This window comes from Sprattus sprattus (genome assembly GCF_963457725.1).
Source record: "Sprattus sprattus genome assembly, chromosome: 5".
In the NCBI taxonomy this organism is placed as follows: Eukaryota; Metazoa; Chordata; class Actinopteri; order Clupeiformes; family Clupeidae; genus Sprattus; species Sprattus sprattus.
In genome coordinates, this window is record NC_137924.1 from 29773367 (window position 1) to 29798247 (window position 24881).

A 24881-nucleotide genomic window follows, 5' to 3' on the forward strand; every position below is an offset into this window, starting at 1 on the left:
TAGCAGCGGCAGTCACCCATGAGCACCTGAAGGAGAGGGGTCTGTTTGGGCTGCCTCCCCCGCCCCCCGGGGCCAGCCCTGCTGAGTACTACCACCTGATGGCCGCCAGCCACCGCAGCCCCTACGGGGAGCTGCTCATGCAGACCGGGGCCGCCGCCGCAGCCGCTGCCGCCGCCGCAGCCGCCGCACACCTGCCAGACTATATGAGCCCTGTTGACAGTGAGTACACACGCACATGCACACACACACACACACACAAATACACAGGCACACACGCACACACACATATACACACATGCATGCACACGCACATACACATATACACACATGCACACGCACATACACAGGGACACACAAACACACACATGCACACACACATATACACGCATGCACACACACGCACATATACACACACGCACATATACACAAACACACACACACACGCACAGGCACAGGCACGGAAAACAGGAACACTCAAACACACACAGAAACATTCATGTACAGACATACTCACTATCAGAATGAAATCAGTTTGAAAAAGTTCTATTTTCTATTAAAGTTGACTACTCGTGAAAAAGGCTGAGAAGGCCAGACAAAAATGTTTGGAAAACCCTTAAAAACACAACTTGTACTTGCACTCACCAACACAAATATACAGAAACACTTCCACGACCGCATGAATTCACAAACACAAAACACAAAACACACACACACACACACTCACACACACACACAAAACACACACGCACATGAATAGCATGCGTAGTCCAATAGAGAGCAGACGTGATGACTATAATAAGCTCTGTGGAAATCAGATTTACACAGGGTTTTACAAGTTACCCACTTCAAAGGCTCAGCAGTTGTTTTTATTTAGCTTGTGTATAAAACACTACACGTAGCTAAGGCCATCTGTAAACATTAAGAAAAAACTGGGGGAAAACTTAAAAAAAGACAATATTTATGAGCTTCTGCTCCCAGGGCCTGTCTGTCATTCGCTCACGATGTACTGCAGGTGTGCGGTTATTAGATATAACGTCCTACTGGCGTTAGAGAGGAAGTGATGTCTCGCAGCGAGCAAGAGACAGATCTTCCAGAAGTTCCCACTGCTTTCATCCTTAGCCTCTCCACTGAAGTTACGACTCACGGATACCTCCTTCGGGGTACATATTCTTTTTCATGTCGGGATCTAGTCAAGGGATTGAAGTGAGGTTGTAGTGGGGGGTATGGTCTGGTACTGCAACGACTGGGCTTGTCTGCAGCTTGGCATCACAAACGCTGGTGTAGCTAGGCTTGGAACCAAAATGTCCTCCGCCAAAATGTTGAGGTTTTGGACTGTGGTGTGCGATCCTGCTTCATGAATGGGCAACAGTGTGTGTGTGTGTGTGTGTGTGTGTGTGTGTGTAAAGAGACCAGAAGGAAAGGGCTGTGTGTGTGTGTGTGTGTGTGTGTGTGTGTGTGTGTGTGTGTGTGTGTGTGTGTGTGTGAGTGATGAGCAGGTTGTAGAATGTCTGCTCAGCAAACAGGGTGATAGTAAACACGTTCGCTGGCTCCCAGAAGCCTGCCCCCCCCCTCACACACACACACACACACACACACACACACACACACACACACACACACACACACACACACACACACACACACTCACACACACAAACACAAACACACCCTCCCCCACACATCCCCTCCCCCATTTTAATCCAGTCCAACCACCCACAGAAAGACAAGCCCTTCAGCCCGAACCGTTTTTATTTTCACACGCGCTATTCCTCTCTCTCTCTCTCTCTCTCTCTCTCTCTCTCTCTCTCTCTCTCTCTTTCTTTATCTCTCTCTCTCTCTCTTGCTCTCTATCTCTCTATCTCTCTATCTCTCTTTCTCTCCTCCTCTCTGCACCCTTGCGTGCCAACACAGGAGGAACCCTCGCGCGCCATACCGGGAAAACCAAACCATTTTTCGAGAAACCAACCGCTTAAAGTTACCGCTTAAAATCACACACGCAACAGGTATGCCCACCCTCCCCAGTAGAGAAAGTGAGAGAGAGAGCTAGGGAGATAGTGAGCGAGGGAGAGAGAGACGCCTTCTAAAATCCCTGCCGCCCACACCACTCAAGCTGCCCGCGGTCTGCGCCCTCAAAGATGGCTGTTTGCTCAGAAAACAGCCACCGAAACACCGGCACAGCGCAGAGCTTTCTCTCCCCTCCGGCGAAATGTATTTGGTGTTCTCTCCGTGTCAGACTGATGTGGTCTCGCCGCCCCCCAACCCCCCCCCCCCCCCCCCCCCCCCCCCCGGCCGCTCGCCAGGCTGCGGCTCTCCCACCAACACAGGGCCCGCATTGAGCGGCACCGCCACCTCAACGGACCCGCACCCAGAACTCCCGAATGAAAGAACCCCTTCAGCAGAGGTGGAGAGGAAGAGGGAGGGGGGCGCGAGGGCCAACCCCGATAAATATGCTTGGCCAGGTCCCCGGCGTTTGTGTTGGCCGGCCGCACTGATAAAATTCATACGCGTATTTAAAAATCAATTTATGCCCTAATAAATTCAGTGGACCCACCACAAGAGCTGGTCCTCTGTGAGGCCTCAAAGTGCTTGCCTCATGTTTCCCCCCGCCTGGCAACTAGCATCGGCCCATTACCGGACGGGGAGTAAGGTGGCTCGGTTTCCTTTAAATGGTGATCGTTGATGTAAAAGCAAAGAGAGAAGAGAGGGGAAAAAAAGCTGAAAAGTGAGATATGTGTGTGTGCATGGAAAATTCACGAGAACACATGCCAAGAAGTACAGTGGTCTGTGTTTTATGGAGTGCCAAAAGCATTAAACACACCATGGGGTTAAATGACCAGAGTCACTTTTAAGGACATGACATTTTCAATGGTCTGGGTTAGTGTGCTTTCATTTTACTCGCTGCAATCAGTTAAAACTGTATTTCTCAAAAATAAAATGCTAAAAGTTTAGATCGACTGTTAATGCATAACCTCAGCATGAGGTAAGCTTGATCGGTGGGTGGGGTCATTATTCTTGCAGGCATGTATGCATTGGATACCCAAATAACTTCTTCCTAACATCCAACATGCTCAGAGAGCAGGACCTTCTCATTTGTCAAGTACTTCAGCATGTACAATAAGTTCTCATTATGCGGCTGTTGCTCTTTTCACAACGGTTCTCAACAGTTTTGCCTTGAATTGCCAAAAGACACAAAAACCACCAGTCAGCCATAGGAGCGGTCGAAGGAACAAGCCGGCGTGCCCCAGACCCCGGTGAACCATGCCTAAACGCTCGGCTGCAAAGCCAGCTGCGCGACTGGTGCCTGCCGCGCGCTGTCTTAGCATGCTAATCGCGGCGTAGGGACTCGCAGAGGGAACATGCTTAGTGAGAACCCAGCACAGTTGCTGCTAAAAAAAAAGCCCCCTGACACACACACACACACACACACACCCACACACACACACACACACCTCCAAACCTCTGACCCTGTGTAGACATGAGGCAATGCGCTCAATAGCCTCCGCGTTCTTGGGGCCCTCTGAGAGCTCTCTGCAAATCTATTGCGCATGCAGTGTTAAGAGCTTGCACTCCATGGAGCGTCTCTGCAGACATGATGTTGAGTGCTGGCCTGCGGTCCCCTGGATGGATGAACACAAGCGCACACGCACACACATGCGCACACACACACACACACACACGCGCGCACACACACACACACAGACACACACGCGCACACACACACGCGCACACACACACACGCAAGCCCACACGCTTTAATAAATTACATAGAGCTCACTGGCGCCTTAGAGGGAGCGGTGCGTCCAGACCTGACATGGCTCAAGGCACATGGCCCAACACCAAGGCACAGACACACACACACACACACATATACACACACACACACACACACACACATGCACACAGACGCACACACAGATCAACACATACACACACACAGGCGTACATACATGCACACACACATGCACAGAGGCGCGCGCACACACACACAAACACACACCACAAAATCCCTCCATTTTCTAATCATCAAACCTTTTAAGAAGGGCCTCTCCTGTTCCTAATTGAGATAGTAAGAGCAGTGGTGAACTAGTCCGAGGCTGCGGGAGCCAGCAGGGATCAGTGCAGGAGTCCCAGGACAATAGCCACTGCCAAAGCAAGCGCCTGCTCTCCAGGAGCCGGCAGAAACCTGGGCTTTCACTACAGACACAGGGAGGGGGAGGAGGAGGAGGAGGAGGAGGAGGAGGAGGAGGTGCGTGGGGTTGGCCTGTGGGTCTGCTTACAATACAGCACACTGATACATGCTTGTGTGTGTGTGCATGCTCACACACACATAAAGGCACATGTCCACAGACACACACACAACACAAACACATACAGGCACACGTCCACAAACACACACTCAAACACAGATACAGGCACACGTCCACACTTGGAACAGAGCACACACTGGGGGGCCTTTGGGTATTCAGTATGCAGAGAGGGAGAGAGAGAGAGAGAGAGAAAAAGAGAAAAAACGAGCCCTAATAAAGGTATTAGTTAAATTTACCGGAGAAAATAAACATTCCCCACTGCACCCTGCCGCCAACACTGCCTCTTTGCTCCCTCCTTTCCTTCTTTTCTCTCTCTCTCTCTCTCTCTCCCTTTCTCTTTCTCTCTCTCACTCCCTTCTCTCCCTCTCTAGACGCAGCTCAAGCAGCAAGAGCAGAGGCTCTGCCCCAGCCAGGCCTGTTCTGGCGTCTGCCCAGCCTGTGGAGCTCTGTGGCTGGGGAGACGAAGCCGGGGCTGGGCCTCCTGCTGCTGCTGCTGCTGCTGCTCCTGCTCAGGCCAGGGGGTGGTTTACCTTAGAACAGGTCACCAGAGATGGAGAGAGGGGGGGGGGGGGGACAAAATTAGTAAGAGAGAAGAGCTAAGCACAGAGACAGAGAGAGAGAGAGAGCGCGATAAAAAGAGACACAGAGACAGAGAGAGAGATAAAGAGAGGCACAGAGAGAGACACACAGAAAGAGGGAGAGAGAGATGAAGAGAGACATCCTTGAATCCCTTTATATAGCGGGGTCTGCCAGGCCTTCCACTGAGCCAAGCACCTGCCGCTCTCTCTCTCTCTCTCTCTCTCTCTCCCTCTCTCTCTCTCTGGGAAACAAGAGCACCCCAACAAACAACAGATAAACACTGTTTACCATGACCCCCTGATCACTATGGCTCCAGCAGACCGCGGGCTCGCTCCCAAAAGTGGGCATGGGGCCTGCAGGGGGCGCTCTCCTGGGCCCTCTCCCAAAGCCAATCAGAGGGCATGACAAATACCAGTCACACATGCACACAGACTGCACGCACATACACACACGCACATATCAGGGTTTCCGCAACGAATTTTGCTTACCAGTCCAGTGTCTGGAAATATTTAATTTTACCGGACACATTTGAAATTCCCCGGTCACGTTTCAATAACAGTGTATGTTACTTTAGGACAACACCTAAGCTGATGAAAGCAAAACAGCAACCTCAAACTGAATTGACTGAACCGTAACGTTTAATCAAAACAAACAATAACAAATGAGCATTGTGTCTTTGCAGCTTGCAATGCGCATAAGCCGTCCCACCCACTCCTCCCCCTGATTACTTCGCAGCGGCGTCTTAATTGGATTCTGCAGAGAGAAGCCCCTTTGCCCCTCTGACCCTATGCACCCCTGCACCTCTGCCCCTCTGCCACTGTGCCCCTCTGCCCCTCTGCTGGCACGCCTGGCATGGGCAGAACCCACTCAACTCTAGCCAATTCTAGTCAGTCATGGTTCAGCTCGCTGTAGTATTAGCTTGCAGTACTTTGCAAGCTGTTGCAAAACGTTTATTTATTTTTTATTTTACTGGTAAAATGGTAATTATCGGCCCAAAGAAAAAACAGACACACACAGGCACACACACACACACACACACACACACACACACACACACACACACGCACAGTGTGCCAGAGCCCAGGCCTCCAGGTGGGCATGGAGCGTAGCAGGAGCCATAGGGTGAAATTGGTGGAGTGAGCGAGCAAGTGAGGGAGAAAGAGAGGGATTAATGCCCTCCAATTACATTATTCTCATTTGTTTCCCACAAAAGGTCCCCCCAATTAAAGCTGTATCTGGGCGCTGCATGCTTAAAATAATTGTCCCCCCTCTGTTTCTAAACGTGCTCAAAGGGGAGTCTGTAATTATAAAGCCATATATCAGGCCAGATACCCCCAATTAGAGTCTCACCACTCGCACGGAACAGAGCTGCTCAGTCTCCTTCTATGTCTCTCTCTTTCTCTCTCTCTGTCTCTCTATCTCTTTTTCAATCAAACCTTTTGTGTGAGGCTTTTTCTTTCTCTTTCTATCCCGCTATTTCATGTCTCTCTTTTCCCCTCACTCTTTCTTTCTAGTGTGGTCTTTCTCTCCCTCCATCTCGTGCTGCTCAGCTTCTCTGCATCTCTCTCTTTTTCTTTCTTTCTCTTTCTTAGAATGACTCCCGCACACATATCACCAGCCGCCCCCCGAAAGCCACACGTCGCTCCCTACACATCTGGTTTTGTGCTCTCCTGCACAAATCTGCTGGACCCCTAAATTACAGACGTCGTCTATAAAAACAGGCCATCACAGTGTGTGTGTGTGTGTGTGTGTGTGAGTGCACCAGGGGAGGCTGCAGGCAGGCCAGATGTGATGAACACTGATGGCCTCCTCAGCTTCTCCTGCCCTGTCGGGTCAACTGGGTCCTCAGTTATGTCAGGCCAGAGCAAACGCTCACAGAACCTTCAGAATGAAAGCCCTACTCTCTGCCACGCCACCCCCCCCCCCCCCCCCATTGGGCTCAACCCAGCGCTTTAGCGATAGCTGTGAAAGCTATGCTAATCTGCGTTTATGTCATTCACAGAGAAGTATAGGCCGGCGCCTGCGAGCGGCGTCTGGCTTGCCAGCGCAGTCAGGGCCCCCCTGTGCCCTTCAACACCTACCCCCTTGCTTTGATTGAACTTAATGGCCTGTGGCACATTTTATTTACGAGGTTCAACGAAGAACATTCCAGAAGCCCTTCTGTTGTCTTTGCCAACTCTTTCATAAGCCTGCCCCTCACATCTCTCTCTTTCTCTCTCTCTCTAATTCTTTCTCTCTTTCTCTCTGTCTCAGTGTGTGTAACCCCTGCATTTGCACAAAACCCTCAAGCTACTCTCATATGCCTTCACTTTAGAAGTTAACCAATTGTGATTCTGAACAGAAAGACAGGGTGAGAGAGAAAGGGGGGGAAGGGAGAGAGAAAGAGGGAGAGAGAGAGAGAGAGAGAGAAAGGAGGGAAAGGGAGAGAGAAAGAGGGAGAGAGAGAGAGGTATAATTGAGAACAAGGTAGTGAGGAGAATACCAGCACTTCAAGTTCAAAGTCTAGCCACAGGGACTCCGTAATTGGCCAATGAGTATCTGGCCATTGGCAGACGCTTTAAAGGTGCCGGTTTTATTTTATTTTATTTATTTATTTTCTCGAGTCAGGGGCCCAGGTTGGTGTTTTGTAAGTGCTCATGTGTTGGCACAACATGCAAAGAGGGGAGCTATTAGAAGCTTCCTGTTGCCAGCACCTCTGGTACCCCCCACTGCCCCCTACCCCCCCCCCCCCCCCAGTTGGGTTTAATCGCCGGCTGGCCCTCTCCTGCAACGTCTCCACTCACACCAGGACTAATGCCCAGCACCTGTCAGGGGACGGAGCAGCTGGACGGCTACCCTACACACACACACACACACACACACACACACACACACACACACACACACACACACACAAACACACACACACACACACACACAAACACACACACACACACACACACACACACACACACACACACACACAGGTGCATGCATACACACACACATACGAGTGAGTGTGCCACACACACACACAAAAGTGCACGCACACAAGTGCTGGCACGCATACACACACAAACACACACACACATCCAAAACCCTCTGCTCTCCCACACTCTTAGAAAACAGTTGTAAGGTTTGCGTTAAGAAGGATAACTTATTTTCTTGTAGAAGGGATCTTTGAACTAAAGAAATGTAAAGCTTTTAGGTTTGAAGGATCCTCTGTGTCTATACAGGTGTTCCAAAAATAATTCTACATTGAACCCTTGTAGAATTTGACACTCTTCAGGAGTGACTCAAAAAGATGACGTATTGCTTGGTACAATCCAAGCTGATGTTGGATGTTCTCTAGCATCTGTTTTTATTCTGCTGACAATGTTCTTGTAATATATCTTAAAGTCGAGATTAAGCGACATAAGAATTCCATTAACCCCCTCCTACTCCCCCCACAACCCACCCACAGAATACAGATTTCACAAAGACGGGATCATACTGTCATTTTCCCACTTTTGGTTTATTTGTTGGCAGCTCTGCTCCAGCTACTAAGTTCCCAAAGATCGTCATGAAAACAGTCGCATCTGAGGTCTTGTCCAATACTTGGTGCGATACTCCAGTCTGGGTTTCTTCGACCACCCAAATGAAATAAGAATGACTGGGGCCTGTTGTTTTTCCTGCACTTATGTTTGTGTGTGTGTGTGAGTGTGTGTGTGTGTGTGTGTGTGTGTGTGATAGCTATTTTGAGCATTAAATGAACTGCTGCCTCATAATAACTCAGCCTAGTTGAAGTGTGCAAGTGATCGGATGCCAGAAGAGGACAAAAATGTTCTCCAAGACGAAGTAAATGGAAAAAATACACTTTTCCACACGCACCGGGGGTCAAGCGCCATTTAAGTCAGCATGTTATAATAGCGTCTCTTTTACAGAAGAAGTCTTTAAAAGCGCTGCGGAGCGGAGCGATACAAACAACTCAACACACTCCGTTTGTTTTTCTTCCTCCCAAAACACCCAGCCATAAAGAAACACAGGAACAACAGACCTACTCTGGAGTCACACACCACTTTTAAGTCCCCTCAAGTCGACCACCGCTAAGAGCTTTAATTGTATTCTAAAATCAATGTTGTTAAATTACCTCTACTTAGCATGCTGCAAGCTACAGCGAGCGCTGGGTATCAGATTGGTATCAGTGTAATTACTGCAAATGATTGGCCTGATTAATTATGCATGGCCGGGGTCTGTCTATGGGGTTGTGTGAGACTGATAGGGGATGGAGATAAGGAGAGGCGATTGAGATTTCTGCTCCAGTCTGTGGTCCTGAGTTCATGTAAACCTGCAGGGCATGGAGAGAGTAGAGACTAGGAGAGGACTGGTGGGAAAGGGGAATTATGACTAACATTTGTTTGTTCTCTCCCTCCCGTGTGTGTGTGTGTGTGTGTGTGTGTGTGTGTGTGTGTGTGTGTGTGTGTGTGTGTGTGTGTGTGCGTGCGTGCACAGTGTCCCGTTTCCCCAGCCCTCGGCTCACTCCCCGTCTGAGCCGGAAGAGAGCTATGTCCATCTCGCCCATCTCAGACGCCAGCATCGACCTGCAGACCATGATCCGCACCTCGCCCAACTCCCTGGTGGCCTACATCAACAACTCCCGCTCCAGCTCCGCCGCCAGCAGCTCCTACGGGCACCTGTCAGTCGGGGGCATCAGGTACAGCCACATACCGCACTGCATTCACGGCTCATGCTCTTTTCAATCAACAGAGAAACGCATGAGCTCTTAGGGGGAAATGCTTGGGTACCGCACTCAGTCACCTCACGCTCTTTTGAATCGACAGTATCCTACTTAACAGAGGAACGCATGATCTCTTAGGGGGAAATGCTTGGGTAGAGAGTAATGTTTGGGTATAGAACAGTGTAATGTTTGGGTATAGAACAGTAGAATGTTTGGGTATAGAACAGTGGAATGTTTGGGTATAGTACAGTGGAATGTTTGGGTATAGAACAGTGTAATGTTTGGGTATAGAACAGTAGAATGTTTGGGTATAGTACAGTGGAATGTTTGGGTATAGAACAGTGTAATGTTTGGGTATAGAACAGTAGAATGTTTGGGTATAGAACAGTGGAATGTTTGGGTATAGTACAGTGGAATGTTTGGGTATAGAACAGTGGAATGTTTGGGTATAGTACAGTGGAATGTTTGGGTATAATACAGTGGAATGTTTGAGTATAGAACAGTGGAATGTTTGGGTATAGAACCGTGGAATGTTTGGGTATAGTACAGTGGAATGTTTGAGTATATTACAGTGGAATGTTTTGAGTATAGTACAGTGGAATGTTTGAGTATAGTACAGTGGAATGTTTGAGAATAGTACAGTGGAATGTGTAAGGGATAATGGCCGACGAGCTGTACAGTTCTACAAAGATAATGGACGCTGCGGGGCAAAGAACACCACAAAGCGCAGTTGCTCCGCGAAGTCCATTGTCTTTGTAGAACTGTTCAGCTCAGAGGCCGTTATCCCGCTTATCTCCCGTTTACAACATCCAAAAATGTTTTTATTATTATTATTATTTAGAATTTCCTTTATCTTTAGGAAACTTAATATGCATAATAACCTGATGAATTCTTGATTTGAAGCCTATTGCTCCCGTTAGAGAAAGTAGTGAGAAAGTAGTGCGTGGAACTGGTCTTATCATATGACCTTTAGTTTCCCCGGGCATTGCTGCAAAGTGACACTCATGAGCTCTCCTCTGTAAACGGACACACGGACAAAGGTGTTGTTCATAAGGTTTTACTATTTAAAGTTGAACTCCACGTTTCCGTTGATGGTGAAGTTGGACAGAGCAACAGGGAGGTCAAGTTTGGTGATTTTGGTCGAAGGCTCACAATCGAGCCGGCGAGTTAGCCGTGTGAGCTACTATCTGTTTGAATGGGTTTTTCGTCTACGCGTTAGCAGCCGCCTACAAATAATATTCGAGACTTTCAGTTAAGACTTACAATACTCTGCAACATTCGTGGAGCACATAAACAACTAACCGAGTCAATTTAGACTTATAAAAAGTCGTGTAGATAGCTTAATTCACATAAAACATTTCCCACTAACTTCTCCCAACACGCAGCCATCTTTGTTTGAATTATCCTAGCTGTCAAAAAATAAACGTTACGTTGGTTGTCAATGGTAACCATTCAAGAGCATTGCTATGGAATGGCGATTTAACTTTTCTACTGGGTCTACGTCCAAGGTGTCCATCTATACGAACTTATTGTACACCCCATTAGCCAATCAGAAAACAGTGTTTCGTTCCAGAGGGAGATAATTGAGTATAGTACAGTGGAATGTTTGAGTATAGTACAGTGGAATGTTTAGGTATAGTACAGTGAGTGTTGGGACATGAGGTGATAGTTTCCAAAGCAGAAAAATGTTATGAAATGACTACTTTGTTTCACTAAATTACTATTCACCTTGAAGATGTGACAAAGATCCATTCATTGCATAGTTCTCAGAGATCCTTCTAGAGTTACTTTATGGAAATCTGAATTCTATGGTCCCTAGATGGTCTCGATCATCACTTCCTGTCAGAGCAGTCCATGTCTGTATCAGTGTGCGCTCTGGTTACCTAACTAACGGCGTTGTTGACACCATACTGTAACAGGTCAATTAGAGTAACTAATCCGCTCAGTATAGATCTCCGTTACAGAGGGACCTGCTGTGTATCCAGACAGGCGTGTAATATAAGCTGATATTTCAGCTCTAGCTGTGAACTGCCCTTAATGGCTTATTGATATTGATGAAGTTATTTGTGCTTCAAATATGCCAAGTCCACAGTGCCCACAGTCCCACTTGATCTTCAGAGACCCTCCCTCAACCACATCACTCACCATCATTGTATTGATTGCTTATTGACAAACACATTTGCTGGAGGCAGGTCTTATTCAAACAACTGAGTACCTCTTTAAACCTTTAAACAGTTCAATCACTCATTCACTCTACCTTATATGTTTATCTTCTTTTTTTTTTTTTTTCTGCTGGTTCTCAACCTACCAACCTTTTATTTATCGTTATTATTATTATTATTATTTATTTTTTTATATTTATTGATTCATTAATGTATTTTGTGTATTCCTCGTCCAGTCCCTCGTTCACGTTCCCCCACCCCATCACTCCCGTGGCCTACCAGCAGCTGTTGTCTCACCAGAGGGGGCTGAGTGCTTTCGGACACACCCCGCCCCTCCTGCAGCACTCCGCCTCCCTCATCAGCCGACAGCCGCACCTGGGGGTCGCCAGCGCCCCCCATCCCGTCCCCAACACCACCACCATCATCCCGGGAGAGTGTGTTCAGGTGAGACCGACCGCCCGCCCGCCGCAGCGGCCCACAGACGAGCCTGTGGTAAAAGTGTCAGTCACATGTCTGTGTAGCAGTGACTTCACTAAAGATGCTAAAAAAGGCTTTTTTTTGTTTTAAAGTGAAAAAGATGAAAAAGCTTATTTGTTGATCAACGCCAGTTGAAAGAAAAATTCTGACTGTATGTCTATGTCTTGATGTTTGACTGGACACTCATTTAGGAGATGCTATCTTCATACTATATGCCTTATAATTATGCTATTTATTTATGACTTATTTATAAGCATGGGTATTTATTTCATTGTGAAAAGATTTGCTGATTTGTTGATGACGTGAGACGTGACGTCAGGTTAATTCATTTAAATCCATTCCCTGTCTGACTGTAAAAACTGTCTGGAGAGATAGAGAAAGAAATGAGAATAGATTGGACCCACACCCAATTGCCCCCCTGCTCTGAGCCATGTAGGCCTCGATCTGTTCATGCAAGGTTAAGTTAAATCTTAAGTTTTATTGCAAAGAAAACAAAATGTTCCAAAAAAGCCGAAAGTCCCAGACAATATACATCACCCTGAAAGTATGTCTGTTTCTGCCTGGTGTCCTTAACCAGCAGTCCTATCTGCACTGGACCGGATGGGGATACAGTGCCTCCCCCATGTCCACTATGAAATATAAACAGTTTGGCTACATACAGCATAAACATCTCCGACCCAAGGATGAATAATTCTGACCCACACACACACACACACTTACACACTCACACACACACTAATATATATAAACAGAAACACCCGCGCACATGTAGATGCACACACTTCTATTTCTATTTCAGTCCTGTTTTAAAACACACAGACGCCCAGATGCGCACACACGCACACATATTCACTGCTGTGGTGATAAGAAACACATTTCCTCCCCTCTGGTCTCCAGCAAACCATGTCAAGAGTTACTGAGTTATTGAAAACATGGGCCACCACACAGCTCTATAGTGGTTGGGTGGGATCTGAGAAACACACACACACAAACACACACACACACCCTCTCTTTTCTTTCCAAGTGTCTCTGTGGTGAGAGTCCACACAGAAAGCAGCGCTGAGTCTGCTGTGTGAAGGGTTCTTCAGAGGATCAAAGTGCCCTCACAGCATGGACTCTCGGGGCTAATAATTTCTCTCTCTTCATATTTTCATCTGACGGATGCGCGCCGCACAGTCTAAACTGTTTAGTCTTCGAGGCGGGTCGCCCCCTCAAACACGGGCTCGGGGGGGGTTTTGGGGTGCCTTGTGGCGTTGACATCATCACCTCACTGTCACTGCCAGACCGATGACTTAGTGTGACTGACGACAGTCTGTCTCTCTTTTGTCTTTCCTTTTTTTAATCGTCTCTCTGTACCACACTCTTCTGTGTTCACTCTTTCTCTCTTTCTCCCTTTTCTTCATGCTCCCTTGCTTCTCCCACTCTCTCTGTTATGCTCTCCTCCTGCACGTCCATCCCATTTTTTCTATATATAGTATATATACATTTCTATCTACCTGTTTTGTCCCCTGTTTCTCCCTCCCTCTCTCTCTCTCTCTCCCTTTTTCTTTCTCCCCCTTCAATCTCTCTTGTCTCTAGCTGTCCTTTGATACGTGTGCTATGACTTTCTTATGTTGTTCTTTGATAAATGTGCTATGACTTTCTCATGCTGTGACAGGCCAGTGTGGTGAAACAAGGTTTTAATTTGCACCAAAAACAATGTTCCAACAAAGGGATATTAAAAATAAAAGTCTCTCTCACGCTCTCCTTATTTCTGTCTCTCTGTTTATTTCTTTCTTTCTTTTTTTCACTCTCTCCCTCTCTCTCCGTCAGAATGCTGCTTGTGAGTCGGCCGTCAGCAGCACAGTCAACCCCATGATCACCAAGAGGACCAAGGTGAAGACAGAAGCAGACGGACCTCGGCCCATCTCCCCCTGCTCTCAGGTGAGTCTCAGCCAATCACCTCCCTCTCTCGGACAGGTAATGAGTCTCAGCCAATCACCTCCCTATCTCAGATAGGTAATGAGTCTCAGCCAATCACCATCCTCCCTCAGACAGGTATTGAGTCTCAGCCAATCACCTTCCTCTCTCAGACAGGTAATGAGTCTTAGCCAATCACCTCTCCTCTCAGACAGGTAATGAGTCTCAGCCAATCACCTCCCTCTCTCAGACAGGTAATCAGTCTCAGCCAATCACCACCCTCTCTCAGACAGGTAATGAGTCTCAGCCAATCACCTCCCACTCTCAGACAGGTAATGAGTCTCAGCCAATCAACTCCCTCTCTCAGACAGGTAATGAGTCTCAGCCAATCACCTCCCTCTCTCAGACAGGTAACGAGTCTCAGCCAATCAATCACCTCCCTCTCTCAGACAGGTCTCAGCCAATCACCTCCCTCTCTCAGACAGGTAATGAGTATCAGCCAATCACCACACTCCCTCAGACAGGTAATGAGTATGCATTTGGTGCAGATGTCAGTTGTAGAGGCCGGTTGAAGACTCCCTAACCTACCCCCTCATGTTCTCAATCTAAGTGCTAACTAATTTCTAATTTCTAGCCTGGTTGTATATTTATGAACCCTGATCAATGGAAATTTTACAAAGGAGAACTGTTGGTGGGTCATAAAAGGGATTAACCTTGGCTAGTGTTTAGATTAACCAGTGTTTCAACTCCAACACAGAGTACTGAGTACAGAGTATTTCACCTTATTGCATCAGCTTTAACCCTTTTGATCAGTAGCATACTTAAAACAGGTTTAGTATGCACCCTGAAGAGCAGGGTGCATACAATTAATGCAAGGCCACTCGTGGTGGAAGGTGTGAAGATAAGATAACGTGATGAGGAGGTGGATGAGGTGGAGTGAATAGGGGTGCGTGGCTTGTTATACATATGCATGAGGTGTTTAAGGGTCCCTCTGGTCTTACAAGTCTCCGTTCGCATACTGAAGTGGTTCTTGGGGTGTTGTTCTTTTTCTTCCGAAAGTAAATGGACGGAACTGCATGTACAGACCATGGAACTCTCACTGAGTTATGTCTGAGATTGTGATATTATAGAGCAGGAGCTAAAATGGCGGTATCATTTTTTTTGGAGACCAAAAGAGAGGGCTTCCATTGTCATCTCAGACTCCAGTTTAACTGTGTTGAAGGTGGGAAAGTTTTACAATCTAGAGCATGGCCTTTTTTTTGTAGAGAGAGAGAGATGACACAAACGGGATATGACATGACAGGTATTGACCCAGGGAGGGGGGGGGGGGGTAGTTCAAGCCAAAAAAGACTGAAAGACAAAGCCATGAGCTCCTCTGGAGACTATCAGCAGGCCTGCCATTCTGATCAATGAGCATTGGGAAATACGCAATCCCCTGGTCACTTTTTCTCCTGAATACACAGAAAGGAAGAAGGGGGAAAAACTATCCTCGCTGAAGCATCTTGTGACAGCTCACCATCCATCCATTCCATGTGCCAAGCGTTGGACAGCCCACTTCACGAGGAGACTCAGGGTGACAAATCACCCCAGCATCACTACCTAAAGGGGCCTCCTCATCCCCAGTACTGATCTGCCCTACCCATGTCGAACCCTCTCTTCCTCCTCGGCTCTCTCTCTCTATCTCTCTCTTACTCTCTCTCTCTCTTGCTCTCTCTATCTCTTTCTCTCTCTGTCTCTCTCTGTCTCTCTCTATCTCTCTCTCTCTCTCTTCCTCCGTCTCGCTCTCTCCTTGTCCTTTGATGAATGTCCGATGGCTTCCTCATGCTGTGACAGTGGAGTGTGGTGGGTGATGCATAGGGCGGGGCGGCTGGGATGATCTATGGGACAGGGATGAATTGATGGGGATGCCGTAATGGGACAGAACAGGCGGACGGATGTCTTATAAAAACAAACCGCCATCGTCAGCACGGTCGAGTCAGTCTCACCACTGCAAGGCTCACTCTCGAGCAGGCGCTTTTGCCTCTGTGGATCGCGGCTAACTTTTTTAGCAGTCGCGTCGCTACGCTTCAACCTTGCCCTAATAAAAACAAGCAACTGCATTAACTCATTCACTCGTAGTTTTTGTTTCTGTGTGCGTTGAGTGCTGATCTCTTATCCAGACGTCGTGTTTTTCATAACCACCGCCGTCCTGCGGCTAAGTGCATTGTGGGAGTTAGAGGTGATATTGGATGTGGCAGTGGGGCCCTCCCCTCCTCTCCCCACATTAGAGGCCCCGTGTGTGCCTTTTAAGTCTAATAAAGACATCGCTTAAAAGGGCTTAAAAGCCTGCTGAACGTTGCCAGACGCTTAGGGGAAGTGTGGCCTTAGGAAGCAACATCAGAGAGATTGGCCCCCTGCACCCACGTGCAGCCACAGGTTCTGGAGTTGATAGAACCATCAAACACTGTACAAATTCATCCAGTAACTATGAATATGGATTCTGGTTATAGAGTTTGTCTTTTAAGACTCCGGAACTTTCCACGTATTCTATGTTCTACACAGATACAGATGGGTTTGTCTCACTGGCAGAAAACAACTGATTTACAAAATATACGCGCTTTGTGCTTCAACCTTCAGATAAATGTAGATGTAGATGATGTATGCCTTGATTCTAATATTGTGAGTGTGTGTTTTCCACAGGACCACATCGACCTGCGAGAGGAGCTGGATAAAGACGAGTGCAAGCAGGAGCCTGAGGCCGTGTACGAGACGAACTGCCACTGGGACGGCTGCACCAAGGAGTACGACACCCAGGACCAGCTCGTCCATGTAAGTCCCACAAAAGAAAAGAAAAGAAAAACACTCCCAACTCAAAACACAGCTTTCGTCCTCTGCATACTTTTCCCTGACTCACGAGAGGACCCAGCATGGCACTAACGGCCTCATCAAAGAGCAGGAATGTCCTCTTAACTTGGGGGCCTCAGGAACGCAAAACAACAACAAAAAAGTACCGCAGGGCACTTTGTGTAGGGGGGTGTCAGTGTGAGGGGTCCCTCACAACAACCACTCAGGGTGCCTCTAACCTCCCCACCTCACCCCCACTCACCCCCCCCAACCCCCCATAGCTGCCCCATGTGAAGGGACGAGAGGCTGCATTTAGACACGTGTGGGGCTCCTCTCTCTCCGGCCGTCCCTCAGCTGCTGCTGTGCTGCTCATTAGAGGGCTGGTCCCGGTCAGGTCCGGGCAGGACTGTAACTGATCTCTTCCTGATCTGACACACGCTGCCCTTAATGAGCCCGCTGCTACTTGGGGGGGTTCAGAGGTGGTGGTGGGTGTGGGGGAGGAGGGTGTTGTGAGAGTCCTCTTCTGACACCCCTATAAAAGTGTCTCCCCCCCCCACACACACACACACCAGTACACCCCCACTGTTCAAGGTGACCTCCGACCTATGGGGGGCCCGACAGTAAATCCGTAGTCATGCCGACTGCTCTGGAGTGGCGCGCCTTCCCTCAATGCACGCACACACACACACACACACACACACACACACACACACACACACACACACACACACACACACACACACACACACACACACACACACACACACACACACACACACACACACACAGCCTTCCTCTGGCCTCCCTGCTGCCACTCCTGTAACAGCCAAACAGCTCACTCAGTGATGACTGCCCTGACCCCCCCAAACACCCCCCAACACACACACACACACACAGTGATTAACAGTTGGGCTTCCACAGCCTAACAGACAGACACAGACAGACATGATCTGAGCATCCAGTCATCTGAGTCAGACAGGTTCCCATCACTGGGGAGAGTTGGGGGGCCGGGGGGTCAGCTTGAGTAATGGGTCATTGGAAAACATCCTACTCCTTCAGACACACACACACACACACACACACAACTTCTCTTCCCCCTCTTTAAGTCTCTGTCCAATCCTCAAACTCAGAACAAGTTAGAACCAGTTTGAGGTGCAGCTCTGACCCCCCCCTCCCCCCCCCCCCCCCCCATCCCCCACCCCGGTCCTCTCCTCCACCCGCCCCAAAAGCCCCATGCTCTGTTGAGGTGCTTTAGCAGGATTACAGGGAGCCGCTGGGATCTGTGCTACAGATGGATGAGATGAAGCACATGCATTCCTCAGGACTCTGGCCTCCCAGCTATCAGGAGGAGATGGGGAAACACAAACATGGGTGACCCAGAGTCCTGCAGAAAGGAGCTAGCACTCTAAACACTAAATATTCTTTTATATTTTTCTTAAAAACACATCATTCAACCTATTTTAATTTCGTAATGACATAGTCAGGGTCTGTGGCATCCACAGAGAAACTGTTTAAAAATAAAAAAAAATAACAAAACAGTTGCAAATAAAAAACATCCAGTTATTTCTGTACTGAACGTAATGATATAGTAACTAGCATTACTCAAATGAGGGTGAAGGGCAGAGAGGAGAGAGAGAGAGAGAAAGAGAGAGGGCGAGATAGAGAGAGAGGGAGAGATATATAGACAGAGAGAGAGAGAGAGAGAGAGAGAGAGAGAGAGAGAGAGAGAGAAGAGAGAAGAGAGATAAACTAACATGAATCCTGGAAGACAACAGGACAGTCAAGCCAAAGAAATTAGATCAGTTTTACTCTGAAGATCGTGCCCATTAATTTACAGTGCTATTCTCTAGGCAAGCATTCATCTGTTGTTTTCACGAACAAGCACACTAAATTACGTATGTGTTTAAAAGAAGAGGAGAACGCCCTGGCGTGATTGAGGGTGTGCTCCAACTCACCCCTCTCATCTCTCCCAGCACATCACATTCCTGCTCGCAGACATACACACACACACACACACACACACACACACACACACACACACACACAAACGCTCCGGATTTATGAAGTAACAATCACAACAACCCAAAGATTGTCATCCATTTAGCCACAAGATGGGTTTGTCGTTGGTGTTTGTGTGTGTGTGTGTGTGTGTGTGTGTGTGTCTCTCTCTCTTTCTGTCTTTTGGGGAAGGCCACTTAATCCTGCAATCAGTCATCCTCCGTTAGCCGTTCATCTCCAAAGACAAACACGACTGACATCAGAGCATGAGTCAGTCATCTTACATGAACAAATTAATTTCTTTTGTGAGAGAAATCCATGTGGTTTAATCCTCTCCACCCTTTCCATAGCAGTACATCCACGCACCCAATACAGGTATAAACACGAGTTATGTAAAGAATATACTGTATATATATATAAAACGTTTTGATTTACCAAACCAGAGGAGCTTTGTATGTGTCAGGAGACTGGTTTTGTGATCAAAGGCGGGGAATTTCTCCAACCCCCCTCAGGTGTGACAGGGTGCTTTTCATGAGCTTAACCGAGTCCACAGCCAACACACACACACTCACACACTCTCACACACTCTCTCTCACAAACACACACACACACTGCTTTTCTGAGCGTAACGGAGTCCACAGCCAGCGGATTCCCCCCTGCTCTGTGACGCAGGAGCCGACGAGGCAGTGCAGTCTCCATCACAGCCTCTTTGTCTAAGTGTGATTAATTGAAAACTACCCGTCAGCTTTGATGGATGCCCCTCATTCGCAGGTCACAAAGGGTGGGACACTCCTCCATCTTATGTTGTCTCAGACAAATCTGAACAAAACTGAATTTTCCACTCAGCTGAAACGTAGGTTGGAGAGAATTTATATGACATGTTTTTTCTTGATGGAGTGAAGAAAAATCATTATAAGTTGCACTCATACAATCTTTTTTTTATAATTTTTATGACTGAGTTTTAAGTATGTTTTTAGATGTTCCCAACCAATCAGCAGACACTACTAAAGTGAATGCCTTCTCTGAAGTGTCATCATCTGGGTGAAGAAAACAGTAAATGAGTGGAAATAAATGTTTGAGATTGTGTTTGTGAATTTAAATGTGTGTGATTGTGTGTTTGAGATTGTGTGTGTGTGTGATTGTGTTTGTGATTGTGTGCTTGTAATTGTAAATGTATGTGACTGTGTGTTTGTGATTGTAAATGTGTGTGATTGTAAATGTTTGTGATTGTAAATGTGTGTGATTATGTGTGTGCAGCACATCAATAACGAGCACATCCACGGGGAGAAGAAGGAGTTTGTGTGTCGCTGGGAGGAGTGTTCCCGGGAGCAGAAGCCCTTTAAGGCCCAGTACATGCTGGTGGTGCACATGAGGAGGCACACAGGGGAGAAACCACACAGGTGTACTGTGAGTACCACACACAAACACACACACACACGCACGGACGCACACACACACACACACGCAAGCACTCACGCACACACGCGCACACACACACACACACACACACACACACACACACACACACACACGCAAGCACTCACGCACGTACGCACACACACACGCACACTCACAAACACACATACTCACTCAAACACACACGCACACACACAGGCGTAGACACAAGGAATGCACAGGCGCGTACACACACAAACATAGACACAGGCACAGAGAGACAAACACACACGCACACACACACACACAAACGATAGTGCAGACATGACATGAATTTTATCATTTCCATTCTTCCTTATTCTTTGTGTCTCTGTTTGCACCATTCAGTATATTCTTACTGCACCAGTTACCTGCTGGGGAAATGCTTGGTTCATTTGTTTTCATTTTACTTTTATTAACTTACTTACTTTATTAAAACAAATCCAACTCCATCTAACTTCAGTGACCATGGGACACATGTTATTTTCATAAAGCTTATCATAAAATCGCCCATTACAGCTTCTCTTTTTCTATTCAATAAAGAAAAGAAAGCACAACTTGTGCAGACGGCACTTCAGAGTAACTCTACATGAAGAGTTTTTCCTGTTTCTTAACTAATTTGAGAGAGAGAGATAGAGAAAGAGAGAGGGAGAGAGAGGGAGGGAGGGAGAGAGAGATAGAGAGATACTTGAGATTACTTAAAGAATATAGCTTCTGAGAGGAGAGTCGGATGATGACTGACAGCCTTGCGTGTAATTAGAAGCTAAGAGAAGCGGCAGGGCCAGGGGTCCTTATTAAGACCTATAGCTTGTATATCTCCCACACACACACATCCCCCTTCTGACCAGTTCTTTTCTCCCACCCGGGGAGGGCGTTGCACAGGGGGGACTTTTATGTCCACTTTTTGAGCTAATCTAGTTTGATCCCATTCCACACCCAAGGCCCAATTATCTGTGTGGTGAAAGCCCGCTCTGACGGAATACCAAATTATAACAAATAATTATTCACGGAAGTGCCAGAGAGTGCTAGGAAGATCGATCTGAGGAGCTCAGGGTGAAACAGAATAGAATAGAACATCAGCCACCGCGCTCACCAAGTCTCTGAACAAACACTTTACTTGGCTAAAGCAATGTGTGAGGGAATTATTGAACAAAAGCAACAGTAACATGTAGTAGGTATATGACAACAAAAGGGAAATTATATACCAACATGAAAAAGATCTTGATAATTGCAACAGAAAAAAAGACCTTGTAAGGAAACACATATGTATAGGATATGAATAGAAACACGTGGATAAGTCCTGTTTTGAAAAAATGATTTACTGTAATCCATGTAATACCAGGATATTGGATGATCTTTTCACAAATAACATATTCTAATAAAACATCCCCCTGCCTATACAGGTCATGAAGTAAATAAATGGAAATATATATGTCACAGTCTTCCAACTTTGTACATTATTAGATTTGATTTGATTAATTTGAATTTCTCTCTCTGCCTGTCTTTGACTCGCGATCTCTCTCTCTTTCTCTCCCCGCCTGCATGTGTAGTTTGAGGGCTGTGCCAAGGCGTACTCCCGCCTGGAGAACCTGAAGACCCACCTGCGCTCCCACACCGGGGAGAAGCCCTATGTGTGTGAGCACGAGGGCTGCAACAAGGCCTTCTCCAATGCCTCGGACCGGGCCAAGCACCAGAACCGCACACACTCCAACGAGGTACCACTACTACCTGTGTCCACCAATCACAGACACCAATAACTGTGTCCACCAATCACAGACACCAAACACTACCTGTGTCCACCAATCACAGTCACCAATCACTTTAACTGACCTCTGCTGCACTTCACACTTCACCTTTTACCTTCTCATGATATGAATACATGAAATCCACTCACAAATTGTACATATACGTATGCATACATATTGTCCACTCACCTTTGAGTATATGAGAGTTTTATGACCATTGTCCTCCCGATTGCTTAAACAGCCAGACAACTTTCATGTGAAAATACTACATAACACCTGTTGGTTTCATTTGTGTATGAAGTGAATATTTTTCAATGGTATTGGTTGAAAAAGTTGAAAGCCTATTGAAAAATTTGGAGCGCTGCTCCTGGTATTTGGTATTGAAGATGACTGAGAGGGTCTGTGATTAGAACCCTTCCGTTACCCCCGACAGAAACCGTACGTGTGTAAGATCGCTGGCTGCACCAAGCGCTACACAGACCCTAGCTCCCTGAGAAAGCACGTGAAGACGGTCCACGGTCCCGAGGCGCACGTCACCAAGAAACAGCGGAACGACTGCCCTTCCAAAAACCAGCCGCCCAAGGGCAACGGAGAGAACGAGGGGGGCAACAAAGGAGGAAGGGGGGCAGATGGTGCAATAGAAGCCAACAGCACCACCAAAGGAGTGGACGACTGCCTGCAGGTCAAGTCCATCAAGACTGAAAACTCTGTGGTAAGAAGCAGTTGGAAATACTGCATGTGTACGATACAACAGAAAACAATTGTCTACCAAGAGCCTCATTTCTTTAAGGTGGACTGAAATAAATTGCAGTTCTTGTTTATCTTTCGATGTTTAGCATGGATAGCAGGCGCTTTCTCGATGTATCTTATTAATACCCACGCATGAGTTGACATAAATGACTAGAAGATGAAAAGAAGAAGAAAAGCATACTGCCTTATTAGTGCATGAATACTTTATGCTCTGTAATTTTAGCATGAGCTAATAATATAACAACCAAAGCTTTAAAGAGAAACTAAATTGCAACTAACAATGACTAATATGGTGGTATCACACAGTGGTTCTCTTCACTAACCTACTAATGGCTAACACTCCTATCTGGCACATGTTGGCTTGTGTCTCCTTTGTCTCTCTCTGCTCTTCCCCTTCCCTTCCCCCTGTCTTGTGTTCCACACATCCCTGTGGACAGGCTTTACTAAGGTGAGCAGAGACTAACTCCATCCCCATCTCTAATCACCAGCATGCCAGTCTTGCATGGCAGTCACCTGCATTCATTGTGTTTTGAAGTGTGTATTTGCTCCATTGAAGGGTCCCACGTCTCTTGGTCGTGTGTTAGATCTGAGAGGTATACAGGGTTGTGATGAAAGTCATTATCAGATTAATATTCACAGGTTTGGGCTGCACAGCGGGGGCTCTCTGGGAGAGTAGAAAGCACAGGGGGGGGGGGGGGATGAGGGCTCGTTCTTTACAGTCCAGTCAGGTTTGGGCCTGAATAAGCTTGGGTTACTGTTACAGCATCAGCCCTTGCATCAGCCACAGTGTGATTGCCTTCTCCATTCATGATGAAAGACAGACGGAAGTACAACAGAGCGTTGGCAGGACATTTCTGCTCAGCAGGCTAGAATATAGAGAATATTAAATAAGGATGTGTTTGCGTCTAAATGCATCTTTATCAGCAATCCATCACTACTTTTCAACGTGAACTTTTTATTTTCTTCACATTTGTGTCACCCTGTTGAGTCTATGGAAATGGCTTCATCCCTCTCAGTTTCTCTAAGGCTTATTAAAGTGAAGTAGCATTTCCTGTTCCTGTAAATTAACATGCCCAGATGCGAATGATCATGTAGCAAAACAACACTGACCTCTAGATCCTGTTTAACTGGGTTTGACTCTCTCTCCCCTTCTCTCTCACTCCCTCTCTCTCTCCTTCTCTCTCGCTCACTCTCTCTCCCCTTCTCTCTCACTCCCTCTCTCTCTCCTTCTCTCTCGCTCACTCTCTCTCTCCTTCTCTCTCACTCCCTCTCTTTCTCCAGATGTATCACTCCAGCCCAGGCGGGCACTCGTCCTGCAGCAGCGAGCCGTCGCCGCTCGGCAGCGCCACCAACAACGACAGTGGAGTAGAGATGGCCCTGCACAGCGGCGGGGACAGCCTGGGGGACCTGAGCGGCCTGGACGAGGCCCCCATGGCCGCCGACTCCACCGGGTCCCCAGGGGGCGCTGCAGTGGTGGGCCTGCAGCTGCGTAAGAGCCGCGGAGGGGCGCTGCTGCGGCTGGACCATTTCAAGCAGGAGAAGCTCAAGAGCGTCAGGGACTCGTGCTCCTGGGGGAACAACGGCACGGCTGCCCCGCCGCAGATCCGGAACACCAAACTACCTCCCATCCCAGCTGTCGGTGAGTGACACACACACACACACACACACACACACATAAACAGACTGAAATAATATGTATGTACAGTCTTCCATGCTTTTAATTTCTCTCAGTTTGGTTTTGGTTTAGTGTCAGCATTGCTTCTCTGTGCAGCAGCCTATATGCAACTGCTTTACACCAGTGTCTCTGCCTACAAGGCAACGCTTTCAAATAGCCTACACAGTCATATCCTCAAGAGCCATATAATTACTATGAACAGTTGTAGTGCTTCCACAACAGGCAAGGAAATGTTTTAGTGATAATAATTACAGTACAATTACAGTATAATTGGGTGGCAGACAGTGTCAACGAATTCCACAAAAGTAAACAAAAACAAATGGCCTCTTATCTCCT

The 24881-nt window shown here is 47.3% G+C and overlaps 1 protein-coding gene across 1 annotated transcript in view; it reads left to right on the forward strand.

The window, feature by feature from the left end:
- The window catches only part of gli2a (GLI family zinc finger 2a), a gene marked incomplete at both ends in the record, with an annotated part of 72113 nt that overhangs the window by 44805 nt on the left and 2427 nt on the right, over positions 1–24881 (forward strand). The window contains 9 exons of the mRNA XM_080838594.1: positions 1–219; positions 9357–9558; positions 11981–12188; positions 14034–14144; positions 16800–16928; positions 20199–20348; positions 21926–22090; positions 22554–22832; positions 24152–24509. Of these exons, the coding sequence (XP_080694720.1) occupies positions 1–219; positions 9357–9558; positions 11981–12188; positions 14034–14144; positions 16800–16928; positions 20199–20348; positions 21926–22090; positions 22554–22832; positions 24152–24509 (1821 nt within the window). The remainder of the gene's footprint in view (positions 220–9356; positions 9559–11980; positions 12189–14033; positions 14145–16799; positions 16929–20198; positions 20349–21925; positions 22091–22553; positions 22833–24151; positions 24510–24881) is intronic.